Source organism: Vipera ursinii (assembly GCF_947247035.1).
Source record: "Vipera ursinii genome assembly, chromosome: 9".
In the NCBI taxonomy this organism is placed as follows: Eukaryota; Metazoa; Chordata; class Lepidosauria; order Squamata; family Viperidae; genus Vipera; species Vipera ursinii.
The window spans coordinates 6775460-6793910 of NC_139523.1; the positions used below are offsets into that span (position 1 = coordinate 6775460).

Below are 18451 nucleotides of genomic sequence, written 5' to 3' on the forward strand. Positions count from 1 at the left end.
TCAGTCCTAGAGGAGATCAACCCTGACTGCTCTTTAGAAGGCCAGATCCTGAAGCTAAAACTCAAATCCTTTGGCCACCTAATGAGAAGGAAGGACTCACTGGAGAAGAGCCTAATGCTGGGAAAGATTGAGGGCAATAGAAGAAGGGGACGACAGAGAATGAGGTGGCTGGATGGAGTCACTGAAGCAGTTAGACGTGAGCTTAAATGGACTCCAGAAAATGGTAGAGGACAGGAAGGCCTGGAGGAACGTTGTCCATAGGGTTGCGATGGGTCGGACACGACTTCGCAGCTAACAACAACAACAGCCCAACATGTTGGTGATTAACTTTTCTCTCTCCCCCCACTTTTCTTTAGCTCCTTCTTTTCTAAGGAAGGAAGAGAAGCAGTTAAAATCATTGAGCAAAGAAGCTTTTGAGAATTGCTATTCATGTCTTTGGATATATGGAGGGTGTTTTCAGGAAGACTTTGGTGACAGAAAAGTCTCTATTTCCACAGCAGACTTCCCCAAGAAAGTTACAAATCTGATGAATTTGCACAACTACCTAAGCTTGGATAGTCTTAGCTTTAGCTCTGTTTTTTTGTGGATATACTGAATTCATTTGGCTGGGTTTAAGCTTCAATACATCACACAACTCTAGGAAATGCATTAATTCAACAAACCATGACTGGCAGGGGAATTCTGGGAGTTAAAGTCCACCCATCTTCAAGCTGCCAAGGTTGAGAAACACTGCCATAAACCATTTTAAATGTGTTGTGTGAACTCAAGCAGTCTTTCCTGCATTCAACCGGAAGTTTACATGTGAATTTGATTAATCTCCCAAAAATGGCAATGCATTTTCTCTTGAATTCTTCCCTTGGTCTTTCCTCACTGAAAGTGGTCTTTCTAATTAAACCATGATGACCCTCCCTCAAGACTATTAATTCAATCCAATCAGATCAGGAGATAAAAGCAACTCAGGGCTGGAATGAATCAGCTGGGCTGAAGGCAATTGATATATCATGCAGATTTGGCCATGACTTAATTGTCCTGTGACTTGTGGAAGCCCAGAGGGTTCCAGAGTTCAGAAATTTGGCTGCTCTTGGTCACTCTTCTAGTGTACGAATAAAAATTATGGGAGAGCAGAGGTCATCTTTGGTTTTGTGCTTGCTGAAGAAGTTGAACTGGAGAGTTCTTCCAGCAGACATAAGTGATATGAATGTAAAAATAGAACTTTGATGTCCTAGGAACAGCAGTATATTTGGAAAAAAAAATCTTGCTAGTTATGTATTTGTGCCAATATGTATTTTTTTTTAATGTATGTTGCCTTCAAACAGTACTGACTTACCATTCTACAGGAACAGACCAAGAACTGACATCTTCTACAGCCTGGAACCCTCCAGAGCTTTTGGACAACCATACCTGTTAGTGTTGATACAAGAAGGTTGCATCTGTGCAACAGGAGTGTAATTGTCCTTGTCCCAAAATAGAGCAGCTGCATGTGGGTGAGTGAGTGAGAAGACCAAAGAGAACAAGCTGTGGTTGCCTGACTCCACTGCTCAACCTCTAAAAGAGCACCTCTGGTTTGTTTGGACCTAACCAACTTTCTGGATGGGCAGGTTAATTGGCTCTGTGCTAGTTAAGAGATAAATATGGGTGATCTCCTAAGGCAGAGGTCCCCAACCCCTGGTCTGTGGACCAGTACCAGGCCATGGCATGCCAGCAACCTGCCCACACAAACAAGCAAAGCCCCATCCGTGAGATGCAGGCAGCACACAAAAACCTCTGGTTTACAAAAAAACCCTCTTTCCATGGAACCGGTCCCTGGTGCCCAAAAGGTTGGGGACATCTGTCCTAAGGTGTATTTTATCACGTGATGACTTTTGCCTCCATCTTTATTTTTTAGTTCAGGTTTTGGGATTGGGTCTACGACAACTTGCTGCAGCCAACTAGCTATAGTCAACTTGCACCGGGCAACCCACGGTGACCAATTTGCCACAGGACAACTCGCTGCAGCCAACTCACTGCTGGACAGCTTGCTGTGGGACAACTCAATGCCATATTAATCATTTCATTCGGTTACTTTTATTATTGGTGACCACGTTTTTGTCTAAATTATTGTAATGCTTGTATTTCTGGATTGACTTTATTATTATTGGCCATGGCTCTGCTGAAATTAATTTAACTGTGGTATATGTTGAATTGTTCCATGGCAACTTGTCCCGTCCCATTTAGGACATTCCACTTAAACATCCATTTGCCAAGCTAATCTTGGTAGGACAGGACCTTCTGGTATCTAAAATTCACAGTGGCATTATGAGAGTTGTAATCGTGATGTACCTGGAGCATAATGAATGAAGAAGGCTGATCTAAGCTCTCTAGTTTGCTCTGAAAGCTTTCAACCAGCAGGCTTTCCTTCCTCCACAGTATGATTTACACAAACCTGAACACCATCTTATTGGACAATCCATAGTCCAACTATAGTGAAGCAGGCTGCCTCTAGGCCTTAGCCAAAGTCACCCAGTCCTTGGCTAATTTCTGAATCTTCTTATAGGATATTCTCTGCTTTAGTAAGAGATTATTGTCTTCATAGTCTACTACATGAATTAAAAAGGGGTGTCAGGAAGTAAGGAGGAGGAAGTGGTGCATCAAAGAATTGATGTTATTGCTACTGCCTCTAGTCCTTCTCTCCCTCCCTTTGAGTTGCTCCCCACACATTTTTTTTTCTTTTTATGACCCTGTAATCCCTAACTTTGGGGTGGAGTCCAGGCGACTGAATGGAACTCAGCTTTTATTGGCCAGATGCCCTTCCTGATGCCTACATGGAGTTCACAGCAGATATTTTCCCTCTGTGCCCTGATAAACATCTGTCGCTGCCTAGAATTGAGCTCTCAACCTTCTGAGTGGGAGGCGAGAATCTTCACCTCTAGGCCAGGATGTTGCTCTGGCTGCTCCCCGCCCATTACCCTTACAAAAAGGAACCTTGGCAGTCAGAAACTTTTGCAAGAATCCGAGATGCTGTGTAGCCCACTAAAATCCATCAGTGACCAGCCTGCTAATACCAATTTGCTATGATTTTGGGAGCCCATCAAGGTGTGCTGCCTTGCCAGTAACCTCCCTTGGTGTTGTTAGGATTACTTGTCCCACCTGACATTTTTGAGACTGGTGATACCATACGTTGGTCATTCTGTGACTTTCAAGGACGCCCCACATCCTAATGGCAGCCTTAGTGTCTGTAGTGGGCCATCAGAATGCATGACATTCTCATCAGCTCAGTTATTGGTGACCCCTGCTTTAACCTGGGACCAACATCTTTTCTATGTTATGCCTGTGCAGACAAAACAGGGTTCTTCCAAAAACAGTAGAACAACCAGAATGAAAAAAAAAACCTGTAAGGAAATCAATGCAAAAATTTATATTTTATTTTAATTCAAAAATTTAAAATAGCTCTCAAATTCAGTAAAGTATGTAGACACAAAGGAGAAGCCTCATATACAGAAATGGATAACTTAAAATGTTATATATCGCAGACAAGCCAGCTTAGGTGTAGAATACATATTTACAATAGATTTTTTTTTCCTCCTTTTTATTTATTTATTTAAATGGAAACAATATTTATACATTTTATTACATTTACAAAAAAAGCTGAATCTTCCACTACTGTTTACTACAATAATGAAAAAAAGAAAAAAAAAGAAAATTTACATTGTGTCTTTTCCCCCACTGTACAAACCTTTATTTCATAAAAATATATCTCTGTACAAAAGAAGTTTTTTTGTCTTTTTTTTTGTCTTTATTTTTTTGTTAAACTGTAACTCAAGTCCAATGGGCACTGAAAATATCTTGTCCAGATTTCACATTTTCATTAAAATTCTCTTTCTCCTCTGACCTCAAGTTAGTAAAGGAAAACAAGTTTTATAAAAAAAAAAAATAAGAGTCAAGCTTCTGAATGGGGAACTCATAAATTGCAGGTTCGTCTTGCCCAAAATTGTAACATTTCAATTTTATACCAGAGACCTTTGCAGGACAATAGTTTTCATATTTTCTACCTCAAACAAGTAGTGTTTTAGGGGCAGCTGGAATAGGTATTCTTCCGCAGCAAGAACAGCGAAAAGGATCTTAGGGGTGTTTGAAATTGATATTGTGCCTAAGAAAACTCATGAAACAGGGCAAAAAAAAAAAAAAGAAACAAGAAAAAAAAGAGAGAGAATCTGGGATCTGCTTTTCTGAGAAGGTTACACCCCATTCCTAACAATCCGAAGTGACCATGAGCAGTCGGTTTGAGAAACCTGACACTGTTGCTTGGTTTAAGTAGAGTTAAAGTAGGACTGCAGAGTAAAACAGCTGTGAAGATCGGTAAACCTCAGCTTCTGTGGAACACCTAGATGTCATGCAAACCATTCATTGGTGGGATTTTTTTTTTTAAAGAGGCATTTTGACTGACAGATTTTGAGCAACCTGAATGTGGAAACTGGCAACCTAAGTAAGCATTCTCAAACGTGTTAATTTTGAAGATAATTCAGTGCTGGATGGCTTTGAAGAAGCCCAGGCTTTTAAGTGTAAGTAGCCTGTTGTTGATTCTGATCTCAGCAAGGGAAACAGATTCTAAACCATGAGCTGGTTTCTGTTAACCCACAAAAGACAAAGAGTATGAAAGACAGGATGAGCATTCTTCTGACACAGCCACTTCATGAAGCCCCCTTTACTTTTAAGCGCAAAAGGAGAAACCCAGTTTCCATCCTAGAAAAACAGACCTTGTTGAAAAAGGTGCATTTTTTTCTGTGACTTCCTGTTTGACACAGTATCTTTTGCCTACAAATACGAAGAAATAAAATGATTCTCACATTTTTCCCTTGCCGTGATTAAGTAAAGGCGTATGATAGGATCAATCGCCTTACTATTTCTTCAGAGGAAATAGGAACACCCTTTGCTCTTCTAAATGGACCCTAGAACGCACTTTAAAAGGGGTGGGGGTGGGGGGCTATGCTAATTGAGGAACGTGTCATTGTGGAAACTATTATCTGGCCAATGCTTTCATTGCATGAAGTAGTGTAAGCTAGAAAAGATCCAGGAGAAAAATGCATTTTGTAATTCCTATTCCAGAAAATGATATTTGAATATTTCTGCTGACATGTAAGGTATGAAAGATGGAGTCAGAAACATTGCAGATTGGAATGGAGGAGGAGGAGGAGGAGGCAGCATATTTGCAATTTTTTCTCATTGTCCTTCTTGGAGTATCTAGTTTAAGATTAAGACACCACATAGTAGTCACTCCTTCCACTGTTCTATTCAATAATTTCCTGTACATTCAATCACTACTGAAAATCACAAACAAGATCAATTGATATCTTCGGCCTTAAGCATCTTCCCAGAGTTTTAAGAAGAAACTATACCAGTCAAAAGAGAACACCCCCCCCCCCCCGTATTTGGGGAGGCTTGCAAAAATGCACAGAGCCTATGTGGTTTGAAAGGTGTGTCTTTGTGCATATTTGTATATGTATTGCATGCATGTAAAAGCATGTGTATGTGTTGAGGAACATAAAACTCTTAGTTTCCATCTGAAATTTGAAAACCATTGCTGAGTGCAATTTCTTGCTTCATTGGGTTTACCATCTTTTATTTTTGTCTTCTATCTTTTGTTAATTTGGTTGTAATTTGAGTATTTGAGAGCTGGCTAGTATACAAATGTAATAAACTACTACTCTTATTAAAACACACAAACCTTAACTATTTGGGGAAAGGACCAACAGGACGTGACAGTATTTTGGTTTAAATTTTACAATTCAAATTTTATAAATCTTACATTTAAAAAGAATAACTTTTCAGAATAGCTTAAAATTTGGCATTTTAAAATCTAAATCAGTCTTTCTCAGCCTTGTCAGCATTAAGCAATGGCAAATTGCCTGTGCAAATTTCTTTAAAATTCATTTCTCCTTTGAATTACATAAACCAGTGTTAATTTTTTACAAACTTGGTAGCTTTAAGATATGTTGATTTCAACTCTCAAATTTCCCCAGCCAGCATGAATGATGGCTGGGGAATTGTGGGAATTGAAGTCTATGCAGCTTAAAGCTGCTAAGATTGAGAAGCATCAGTTTACAAAATGGATTTCCAAAATCTGGCATGCTGTCTATTTCTGGGATAAAAGGAACATTTAGAACCATTGCAAGGAGAGGGAAATTGTATTTTGTGTTCATACTGGCATAATTGCCAGTATTTGTGCCAATGAAACCTTCTGCAATGGCCTGTTGAGAGGGTGATTCACCATGGCCAAAAAGGATTTAATAAGTGAAATGGAGGAATGAGTATTTGTGAGTTTGCTAGCTGGGATATTAGACAGCCACTGTGGGAATTGCCATACATGTTGCACTTTCTCTATTACAGCATGTTCTAAGGATGGGCAACTATGGTCCCTTTACAACCTGTGGACTTCAACTCCCATAATTCCGGAGCCAGCTCAAGTCGTAAAGGGGCCATAGTTGCCCACCCCTGCCTTAGAATATACTTGCAAAATTGCAAATCGCTATGTTTTCAACTGTAACTTGAGAATCTACAAAGCTGATCATGCATTCTCCTTTTAGAAAACACCTCTAGATCCAATGGTTGGCAACGTGAAAAAAAGTGCTGAAAATCTGAAATGAATTGAACGTCATGAAAATGGAAGCAGTGGGAAGTAATTGAAGAAAAAGAATGACTTTCTCGTAGGTATCAGAACATTTTTTTCCCCTTACATGTTGGGCAATCATGAACATATCCTTTGGATTATTCATATTAGTCTCTGGTGTTTCCAAAAATGATATAGACTTTTTCTGTTTGGGCAGAGCTCAAAAGTTTCCAATATAGCTGCATGTTGGAAAGAAATTGTGGTAAAGGGTGAGGACTGTAATCTGTCTGTCCATGTTCAGAAGAACTCTTCCAAAGTAGAACTGTAGTTCCATAGGGGCCGGGCAGCCAAGTAACGCATTAAACACAGACAGTCCTAACTTACAATAATTCATTTAGTGACTGTTCAAAATTACAATGGCACTGGGAAAAGTGACTTATGATCATTTTTCACACTTAGTAGGATTTGCAGCATCCCCATGGCCATGTGATTTACATGGTGTTGACAACTGGTTCATATTTACAACGGTTGTGGTGTCTTGGGGTCATGCGATCCCCTTGGGCACCCTTCTGACAAGCAAAGTCAGTGGGGAAGCCAGATTCCACTTAACAACCATGTTACTAACTTAACATCTGCAATGATTCACTTAACAAATGTGGCCAGAAAAGACATAAAATGGGGGGCAAAGCCCACATAACAAATTTCTCAGCAACAGAAATTTGGGGCTGAATGGTAGTCATAAGTCAAGGGCTACCTGTAAACCCATGGAGGGAAAGGTGACAACAGGAAACCTGAGCTGGCAAATGAAGTAGGGCAGGGGTAGGCAACCTTGGCTCTTTTATGACTCATGGCTGACTCAGGATTTCTGGGAGTTGAAGTCCATGAGTCATAAAAGAGCCAAGGTTGCCTACCCCTGAACTAGAGCATGAAGCAAGACTCTGAAAAAAACAATAGCCAAAAATTTCATTGCTGTATCACTCTGGAAGAGGTGGCTGGGCCACTGAAATGCCACTGATTGCTCCATTTGTCACCTCTTCTATGAATATCAAAAATTATATACGCCATTGCATTCCCCGGAGAAAGAATCCCACTAGTTCCATCTGTCGCTGTGTTGAAAATCCATCCATTTACATCTGTCTCATCCTCAGTCTAGTGCCCTCCAGTTGCATGGAGGATTGGTCTAAACCCTTAGTGTGAACATTGCAAATTTGTTTATAAAGGCCTACAAAATTCAGCAGGATCAAGATGGGATTTTTAAGGTCAAGTGGATAGTTATTAATATCATATTGCCAATATAGGAGACTATTTGTAGCTCAGACATCCTTGGTGGTCTCTGAGCTTGGTTGTTTTCTTGAGGATGTTTTTGATACTCAAACTAGGTAACTGATTGAGTTGGGGTGATGAAACATCTGCAAAAAAACAACCAAGCTCAGAGAGCACCAAGTATCTCTGAGCTAAGAACTTGCCCTTTCCATTTTATTTATGCATGTGCGTAATGATGTTATTATGCCCAGATTTTGTCAAATCATTTGACTAAGAAGCAAAGGTGACAAAGAAAACTAACATCATCCACCTTTTAGGCAAGACACTTTGTTCAACAAGATAGCTCAGACCTGCTGCTGGAAAAGGCTGAGAAGAACAGATATTCCAAGATTGTAAGGCAGGGCAAGAAGAAAAATCCAGGTTTTTCCTAACAGGGAGATATTAAACCTTGTTAATCATGAAAATGAGTGCCTCCTCCTTACTCTCACCTTTTATGTGAACAGAACTGATCAACTAATGAGGAACAACAAAATACATATGCATTAAGCTGGCCTTCAAACTCTCCAGGAAGATATTCCGAAGAATATCATTCCTCTTTCTTTTTGGGTATTGGCAATTCCTCATCTTTTTACACACACACACACACACACACACACACACACACACACACACACACACACACAAGCACACCACACTGAATGAATAAACAGTTGAATAGAGAAAAAAGAATATTGGATAGAAGTAAGAAAGATGAAACAAAAAGTGAAATGAAGTCCTATGATTTTAGCACTGGGCTTCTAGGATGCATTTTCTCCAGATCCTTTGGGGTTACAATAGCTTCAACAACCTTTCCTAATTTGTATCGTGCAAGGGTTTGGCTTGTAACTCCCAACCAACTTAGAGGACACAGGTTTGGAAAAGCCTGAACTTGACAACCTGTGTGATGCTGGATTCTTATCTTGCACTCACTTCACGGACGTTGCTGGTTTTCTCAGCCACAGAGTGAACTAGCTAGAGGATATAGGAACATTCTTCAAACTGGTCTCTCAGAGCTATCATTCTTATACGGAAATGATGGAGGAGCATCGGGAAAGTGCTTTGGGCCAGGATGCTCACTCCACTTCCATGGGGAATAACTATTTGGTAAAATTATAGCAGGTAGAAGCAGCTTCCAGGCTGCCCTAATCTTGACTCTTTTATTCACTGCTGTAGTTAACCTGGCTGGGATATATTTAAAATTGCAGATACAAACCCAATGGGTTGGGCAAGAAAGAGTTACTCTCCTCCTCTGTTCCCAATGCACTTCAGTTATACCGTGGGTGTCAGTCTATGGAGGTTTTTAATCATCCAGGTCATGGTTTTCCCAAAGATGCTTTTTTTCCAAAAGGCAATTAGAATTTCTTGGGTTTTTTTCTTTGAATGTTTAACTTCTTTTACAAAAAGTTTCTTCAGTTCTATTCTTGGATGAGAAATGAGATGTTCAAAGAAAATGTTCAAAGAAAAAAAAACTACCCAAGAAAGTCCAGTTGCCTTTTGGAAAAAGCAGCTTTGGGACATGGGCGTCAGCCTTAAACCTGTCCCGGGTTCCTTCATATTCTCTAGATACTGAACGCTTGACTAGATGGTAGGAGTGACATGAGGCCACCACTGGTGTGTAGGCCCGGTTCCCTGTTCTTTGCAATGTCTGAGTTAATGCTGCTCTTGATCCCATTATGCTGTGCTGTCCCCTTCTCCGCAGCATGGGCTGCTGCAGTGGGAAGAACTTGGGGCAATGATGTCATGGCATAGATTGTGCTCACCTTTGCAGTAGGATGGGATGGAAGTCAAGAGTTGAGGGTTGGCAGCATTGTTGACTGTATTTGAAAACTCTTAGGTAACCTGTGTTGAGACTTTCTTTCAGGCTATTGGGGAAAGGTCATAAGACTTGACTTTGTGCCCAAAATTTCTTAAGACACCATCCTTGGCATCTTGAAGGACATGAAATGGTGGTCAATGACTGATGATGAATTACCTGCAGCTGGTTGACCACAGGCAGTCCTGGCTCCTTTCTGTTGCCACCGGTGTAGATAATGCTGCAGTAGATGAGTAAACTGGCATATAAGGCAATCTCTTGAAGAGAACCAGGCAAGAAAAATCCCTGGATGTCAGGCCTAGATTAACCAGGATAGTATTGCAAGATCCTCATAACGATAGATGGGGATAGCTGAATGAGGTCTGTTCCCTGTCTTTCTCTAACAGGTGAGTTGTCCGTTTAGCCCTGCAGTGGGTTTATATAGCCAAGGATGAAGCAGAACAGGTAAGTGAAAGCATGTGATAATGCAGTAGGGAAAGTTATTTGCCATTTTATTTCAAAAACTAGAACATCAAGTGAATGAATCTTCTAGGATGGCACTTGACTTCTTAGAAATATAGAAATATATATATAAAACAGAAAAATAAATTAGTCACATCGGATATTTGTGATGTCACAGACACAGAATAAGTGTCCCTGATCCTCGTGCTGCTAAGGTCCAAAGAGCATTGCACAAAGCAATGAAAACACTAGGCTGGGATGCTACTCCCCCCCCACCCCAAAAGAAAATATTGCAGATCAGTGGCTGACAAATTGCACCAGACCTCCAAGAAATGCATGAGCTGGGACAGAGATAGCAATAATTGGATTCTCCCAATTCTGTAAAGGAGAAGGCCCATTTCTTATGCCAAGAACTGTATCACTTAGGAAGTTCTGTATTTTCTCTGGATCACCCTAAAGCTAGCAGTAACTAAGCACAGATGACCATTTAGTTTGAAAGAAGTGCTGAGTTGATCTAATCATTGGAACTGGGGACGGCAAGGGTTGCCAATTTTAGAAAACCTAAGAAGCAAATGCTCTAAAAAAAAAAGCAAATTGGAGGGTAGGAATGGAGACCTTCTCAGAGGATTGCAAGGAGGGTCAGAAACATGACATTCTTGCCCTAGAATATTAATATGAAATAAATATATAAGGATGGGGAAGGGAGAGGAGGAGAGCCAACATATATCTAAGGAACATTTCTCCAGATGCTAAACTTGCTGTATGAGTTGGATACGCTGGATACATTTAGCCCAAGTTCTCTGCATCCACAAGTCTCCTCAACCAGCATGTGCCTGCTTCCTCTTGGGTAGCTTCTTCTGGCAGCCAGGGTGGGTGGGTTTTCTTAGATTGCCATGAAGTGTCTCCCAGAAAGGTGTTTATCGACCAGAGGCAAACAGTGGGACAATCAATGGTCTTTGAGCAGCAGTCAGCCAGTCCAAAAGTTGGCCAGGAACTGATAGAAAAAGGCTCAAGGATGGGGAGGAGGATAGATTTCCACATCTTGGGCTCTTGGCACAAGGGCTGGGGTGGATGCTTTGGTAGATCTGATTATCAGTTGCAGGAGGGCAGGACGATGGGCAATGAAGATGCAGAGCAGTGATAAACAGCAAGGCAGTCTCTCTCTCTCTCTCTCTCTCTCTCTAGATCAGCTCAAAGGCACCATATCAACTCCACAATCCCAACGTTTCTGGGTGAGAAGATCATGGGCGAAGATGAGCCAGGAGGATCATTGGGCACTGGTGAGATTCCCGTCTCTGGAGAAGGCTGCACAGAGAAGAGAATGGACGCACACACATACACACAGAGGGGGAGGGGAGGGAGAAATGGGTTTCTATCACAAGAAGCTTTCACTTGAATGAACCACTGTTTCTGTTAAGTTACTTTAAATGTAACTTGTGTTGTGCTTTTATTTTTTAAAAGATGGATGGATGGATGGATGGATGGATGGATGGATGGATGGATGGATATCCTAAAAAAATATAAAACTCTTCAGTTACTGTCTAGACATGCTGCCTGTGCAATTCTGCATCACCCTGGATGTGGTTATTGATTCAAGCCATTTTCTGGGTTGGTAGAACATATTAAACCATAAGTTAATCAAACAAGCAGGATCTGCCAAATATACTAAGCCCCGAAGAAACTAATCAAGGTCAACATTGACTCAACTTGGCAAGTTGTTACAAACTGAATCGTTGATTGACACAGCATGATGAATCTGGTTATTTTTAACCTTGGTTTGTTTTTTGTACCTTAAAATATCATTTGGCTGATTTATGACTTACTGTAGTGCCTTCACAGATAACGTGTTAATTTAGTAATTTAAGCAAGTTGTGGGAACATATACACGACTTGTATATGGATCATAATTAGGAAGAACCAAAAAGTGTTCTGCAGCAAGATAAATTTCCTAACCAAACACTCCCTAGACTATTTGGGAAAAGAAAGGACTTATTGAGTATGCGAAAAAAATCTCACACTTGAGCTTGGAAGATGTCCAAATAAAAAACTTCAGAGAATAGAGAGAGATGGATGGATGGATGGATGGATGGATGGATGGATGGATGGACAGGTGGACAGATGGATGGACAGGTGGATAGGTGGGTGGGTGGGTGGGTGGGTGTGTGGATGGATGATGTACAGTACATTATTCTTTAAGCTGCCCTATCTTAAAAAAATGTTGCTGATAATTAAATATCTCCAAAGCTTGGATCTGAATAATGTTTCAGCTTTCTTATGGTCAGAAATGATCACTGCAGCTGTGACAGTCTTTTTCTCTTACTAAGATGTGAATAATAGTGATTATTATTATCCAAACCTTTTCAAATTAAATGCTAGGCTAATGATAATTTGATGGGTCCCGATAGTAGCTGAAAGACATATGTGGGAAGTTTGTATAGGAGTGTGATACTTACTGCACACAGAATTGTAAGTGCTATACTGCGGTACACACAGTGCTGACGGTAAACTCTGCCTCATTGGCCATGATGTCTGTTGGCTGCAAACTGCGGTCATACATTGGGTTTTCAAATGTTCCTCGGACATTAGTGTTTTCATGGCCAGCATAACCATTGAACGGCACCTTCGGTCTCCTTCTGTTTCAGAGAGGACAAAGATGTCATAGGGGAGGGGTTCTACAGGACAGGTATATAAAGAAACCACAATGCATTAAAATCTGTAAACGTTCTCCTTGTCTCTTCTCCCTCTCTCATTCAAATTAATTGAAATGAAGCACCCCAAAGTGCAATTTAACGGTGGCAGTCGCCTAGCTCTGCTGAACAGTATATTCATTTACTAGTTAACAGTTGGAAGGGACCTTGAAGGTCTTCCAGTCCAATGTCCCAAGCTCCCATAACAGGAGACCCTATACCATTTCAGACAAGTAGATGTCCAGTCTCTTCTTAGAAGCCTCCAGCACTGGGGCACCCACAACTTCTGCAGACAAGCCGTTCCACCGGTTAATTGTTCTCACTGTTAGGAAATTACTCCTTAGTTCTAGGAAATTTCTAGTTGGAGAGGTACAAAGGTGGTTGGCTCCTAGAAAGTATGAAAGAAATGGGTGCTATTTCCCATGGCATTGGATGGCAGCTTTCAGTGCTAATGTAGTGAATAAAGAGGGTGGCCTTGAAGGACAGAAAGAAGGTTCACAATCAAGGCAACCATCAGATCAATTATACTTGAGCATGGGCATTTGCAGAAACGCCTAAGACAGAATAACAGAGTAACAGAATTGGAAGGGAAATTGGAGATCTAGTCTAACCCCCCCCCCTTCTCAGGCAGGAAACCCTATATACCATTTCAGACAAATGATTGTCCAATCTTTTCTTAAAAACCTCCACAACACCCACAACGTCTGCAGGCAAGCCATTCCACTGATGAATTTGTTCTAACTGTCAGGAAATTTCTCCTTATTTCTAGGTTGGTTCTCTCCTGGGTTAGTTTCCATCCATTGCTTTTTGTTCTGCCTTCTGCTGGCTTGGAAAATAGGTTGACCCCCCTCTTCTTTGTGGCAGCCCCTTATTGGAACACTGCTCTCATGTCACCCCCAGGCCTTCTTTTTCTTAAACTAGGTAAAGGTAAAGGTTCCCCCGCACATGCATGCTAGTCGTTTCCGATTCTAGGGGCCGGTGCTCTTCTCCGTTTCAAAGCCGAAGAGCCAGCGCTTGTCCGAGGACGTCTCCGTGGTCATGTGGCCGGCATGACTAGACGCCAAAGGTGCACGGAACGCTGTTACCTTCCCACCGGAGTGGTCCCTATTTTTCTACTTGCATTTTTTTTAACGTGCTTTCGAACTGCTAGGTTGGCAGAAGCTGGGACAAGTAACAGGCGCTCACTCTGTTACGCAGCACTTGGGATTCGACCCACCAAACTGCTGACCATCTGATAGACAAGCTCAGCATCCTAACCCACTGAGCCACCGCGTCCCTTTTCTTAAACTAGACATACCCAATTCCTGCAACTGTTCTTCCTATGTTTTATCCTCCAGTCCCCTAATCATCTTTGTTGCTCGTCTTATGCACTCTTTCTAGAGTCTCAACATCTTTTTCATATCATGGCGACCAAAACTGGATGCAATATTCCAAGTCCCCCATCCCTCCAATTCCCATAGAGAGAAAAGTGGAAAGAAAGGTAGCACATTCAGACTTGCAGGATTCTGTTACTATAGCAATTTTAGGTATATAGGTAGCTTGGTCTATCTGACAGAGCCAACTAGGCATGCTGCATGGGGATTGTGAGAAATGTGGTTCAATCCAGAGGACACTGGACCAGAAAACCCTAACTATTCTTCCAATTCTTGTTAGGAGGCCCTAGGAGGTTATGTCCTGCCTTTTCAACCTGGAACATCTCACCTGTGCTTGTAGAGATAGAGCACAAACCCTGCAATCATCAGGGCAATGAAAGGCACGAGGATCGCAGCTGCAACTGAGCTGCTGTTGGATGCAAATGGATATCCTGTTGATTCAGGGTCCCGTTCAATGATGCTGCTGTCTGGAAAAAGAAACGCCATTAAATTACTGGTGCTGGGTACCATTGGGTAGGGGAGGCCAGGGGCTGTCTCAACAGAAGTCTGCTGCATATAAATGTAACAAAACACTTAAATCTCAGATTTAATTCCTGGATGTCTGACGGGGTTAATGAGAATACTAGTTGCATTAAAAACATGAGAGCCGGTAGGCTGGACAAAATGCTGGTCGACATATCCATTAAGTCACAGGCACTTTCTCATTCTTCAAGCAGAAAGATTTTGCTTTTTTACGAGACAAAGCAAAATGTAAAGTTAGAGTTTAGCTTTTGAATGGCCTTCGATGGTTTTTCCCAAAAGGAATAGACAAATGTTCCTTTTATTTGTTTGATTTGTAACTCAAGAGGCCCCAAACAAGGAAGAAAATGTGTTCACACTTAACATTATGCATACAATGTTGTTAGCTGCGAAGTTGTGTCTGAAGTCATGCGACCCCATGGACAACATTCTTCCAGGCCTTCCTGTCCTCAACCATCTTCTGGAGTCCATTTAAGCTCACGCCTACTGCTTCAATGACTCCATCCAGCCACCTCATTCTCTGTCGTCCCCTTCTTCTCTTGCCCTCAATCTTTCCCAGCATGAGGCTCTTCTCCAGTGAATAACATTGACAAAATGATTCTATTAACAGTTGAACAGGGATGGTGAGCGGAAAGAATTTGGCAAAATTCTGGAAATGGTAACTTGGAATTTATTTAAATAAAAGTTGAAGCATCAGTTTCACCTGATAACAAAAATTTAAACTGAAAAGGTAAAGAAAGATAATTGAACGAAAAATAATTACATACAATAGCTGGTACACGCTAAAACGTAAATGGAATACCTTAGAATTGCCACATTGCTTATATAAATTACTAAAAGTTATTGTTTTGGGGCAACTTCAGTTGTAAAGTTAGTCAGCTTACCTAGTCTTTGGAGACCAAATTGTCCAAAACCTTTGCCATGGACAAACCCTTGGTAGACAAATGTGCCGCTTGAAGCTTCTGGGGTGACCTGCATTTGGAGTGGAAAATTAAAATAATACTGCAAAACCCAAATGCAAATCAATCAAACAAACAAAATAAATCAGTTATAGGTACAGGTGATTTCCCCACCATCCGGTCAGAACTGAAGAAGCTTCTTGGCCCTAGAAGTGAAACGTCTTCAAAGAAAAATAACAAAGTCCAGTTGCCTCCTGAAAAAGCACCTTTGGGACAACCATGACCTGGATGCCTGAGAATCACCACAGACTTCATGCTAATACTTGTTCAAAATATGGTTCAAATGTTGTGATACAATCATTCCAAGAAGAAATGGAAGATGTGACAGGACAAGCTACATACAGGATCTTGGAAACAAATTTCAGGTAGGCCTCAACGTATAACCGTTTAGTGACTGTTTAAAGTTACAACAGCACTGACAAGAACAGCTGACAACCAGTCCTTGCACTTATGGCCATTGTAGCATCTTCATGGTAACATGATCGAAATTTGGGCACTTGGCAACCGGCAAGTCAGCTGCAGTGTCTTGCAATATCTAACTTGTGAGACCACCTGCTGCCATTGTCAACATCCCATCGCCTGATTCGCTCCCACAGAGTCGGCCTCCTCAGGGTGCTGTCAGTCAGGCAATGCCAGCTGGCGACCCCCAGGGGGAGAGCCTTCTCTGTGGGCGCACCGACCCTCTGGAACGAATTATCCCCAGAGCTGCGGATGACCCCTGACCTTTGGTCCTTCCGCCGTGACCTGAAGACTTGGTTGTTCCAACAAGTGGGTCTGGACTGACTACGGTTTTTAATTAGGTTTTTATCGGGTTTTTTAAATTGTCACGTAATTATTGTATTTATTGTTTAATTCTTTTTAAAAACTTTTCATCCTATGTTTTTTTTAATTTTTATTGTTGTGAGTCGCCCTGAGTCCTCAGGGAGAAGGGTGGCATATAAATTTAAATAAATAAATAAAATAAAATAAAATAAAATAATAAAATAAAATAAAATAAAATAAAATAAAATAAAATAAAATAAAATAAAATAAATCACCACATTGCAACCTTTCCAGCCAGCTTCCGATAAGCCAAGTCAATGGAGGGATGCCAGATTCTTTTAAAGATTGAGTGATTCACTTAACGGCTGACACAAAAAAGGTCATGAAAGTGGGCCTGTCTCATTTAACAACTACCTTGCTTAGCCATGGAAATTCTGGTCCCAACTGTGGCTGTAACTTGAGGACTACCTGTACCGAAGGGGTGTCAAACTGCCGGCCCGCTGGCCAGTTGCATCGTGCAGAGGCCGTGCCCACCCCAGCTCTGGCAATGTGAAAAAAGTCACGATACGTCACGACATGTCACGTGATGTGGTGAGTTTGACACCCATGCTGTAGCAGGAATAGTTTTGTGGGGATAAATTTGGTAGAACTGTCTCTCCCCCAGGGTGTCCTTGGATCAGGGGAATTCCTGTCGTGTTTGTCTGAAACATCTTCTGGCTTTCTTGGGTCAATTCTGATTGAAACAGGCTTGAAGGTGGGGGTTGATTTTGACCTTAGCCTGTTAAATGTAAAAGTCTAGAGGGGCATTCCTGGGTGCTGGGTCAGTAGATATATCTGTGTAAGTAGCAGATATGTCCCTGCGTGCCAGTCGAACATCTTAACCACTCCACCATACTTCCTGTCTCCTCTAATCTGCTAAAGAGAAAACATTTGTTTTTACACATCAGCTCCCTCAGGCTCTTTCCATCACAAATCCTTCCTTTGAAAGGCTTAGAAGCAAAAAGTCTGGTCAAATCCACACGTAGCCAATAAAGAACTGAAGGAAGTAACCCAAAAGGATCATCTTGGGGAAAAAATATTGCTCTGTTTCATACAATGAATTTTTCAATCTGTTTCCTGGTGTTTAAACATTTTTTTAAATATTTAATAATTTTGTTTGCAATTGTAATTTTGCTGTTAGGCATTTAAATTTCTACTGTCTAAGTATGAGATTGTTTCATCAATGAAAAAGCTGGCTAAATGTCTCTAACTAGAATAATTATTTATTTATTTATTTTTATTTTTATTCCATTTATATCCCGCCCTTCTCCGAAGACTCAGGGCGGCTTACAAGCTTAGCAGTAGCCTTCATTATATGTATATGCCTGCTTATTAGGGCTTTCATACACCCACCAAGCGGCATTAATTAGTTAGTCAAATTAATTAATTAATTAGTCAAATAGTCTTTTCTTTCTTTTTATTGACCATTTAAAAAAGACAGAATGAACAACAGGTGAGAGAAGGGGGGGGGAGAGGGAGAGAGATCTTTTCTTGAGTAATTTTTTGATTCATGACAGTTGACCAGTCTTCCTTGTGCCCTCAAAATGTTCTAGAATGAGAACTTCATGAAGTCCTACAAGCTGCAAAGTCTGAGAGTCACAGACCCAACCTACCCCAGGGGCATCAGGTTGGGGAACATTAATCTTAGATTTGGCTGCTCCTAACCATGGTTGCAAAAGCTCCCACATTCTCCCATGTTATGTTCCCAATTCCTCTGCACGCCATTGAAACGTTTCAGGCAAAGACTTACGTGCCCATCCAATGCCCACTTATCATTCTTGAATTTGTTCGTGAAGATCTCCAGTGGTCCTGTAATTTGGTGTACCTGGAGGAGAAGATGGACATCTTCTCTTTTGTAAATACCTGGAAAGAGAAGATAAGACAGCCCTTTCGTCAAGGAGGAGGAAGCTCTGGAGAATTGGGGGGGCGGTGGGAGGGAGAGTTTCATTGCAGTTTGAGAAGACAAGATCTCG

The 18451-nt window shown here is 41.2% G+C and overlaps 1 protein-coding gene across 1 annotated transcript in view; it reads right to left on the bottom strand.

Moving 5' to 3' along the window:
• Positions 1-12612: 12612 nt before the first annotated feature.
• The window catches only part of CSMD2 (CUB and Sushi multiple domains 2), a gene marked incomplete at both ends in the record, with an annotated part of 607174 nt that continues 601335 nt past the window's right edge, over positions 12613-18451 (bottom strand). Inside the window, 4 exons of the mRNA XM_083370102.1 lie at positions 12613-12772; positions 14528-14666; positions 15603-15690; positions 18229-18341. Coding sequence (XP_083226228.1) covers positions 12613-12772; positions 14528-14666; positions 15603-15690; positions 18229-18341 — 500 coding nt within the window. The remainder of the gene's footprint in view (positions 12773-14527; positions 14667-15602; positions 15691-18228; positions 18342-18451) is intronic.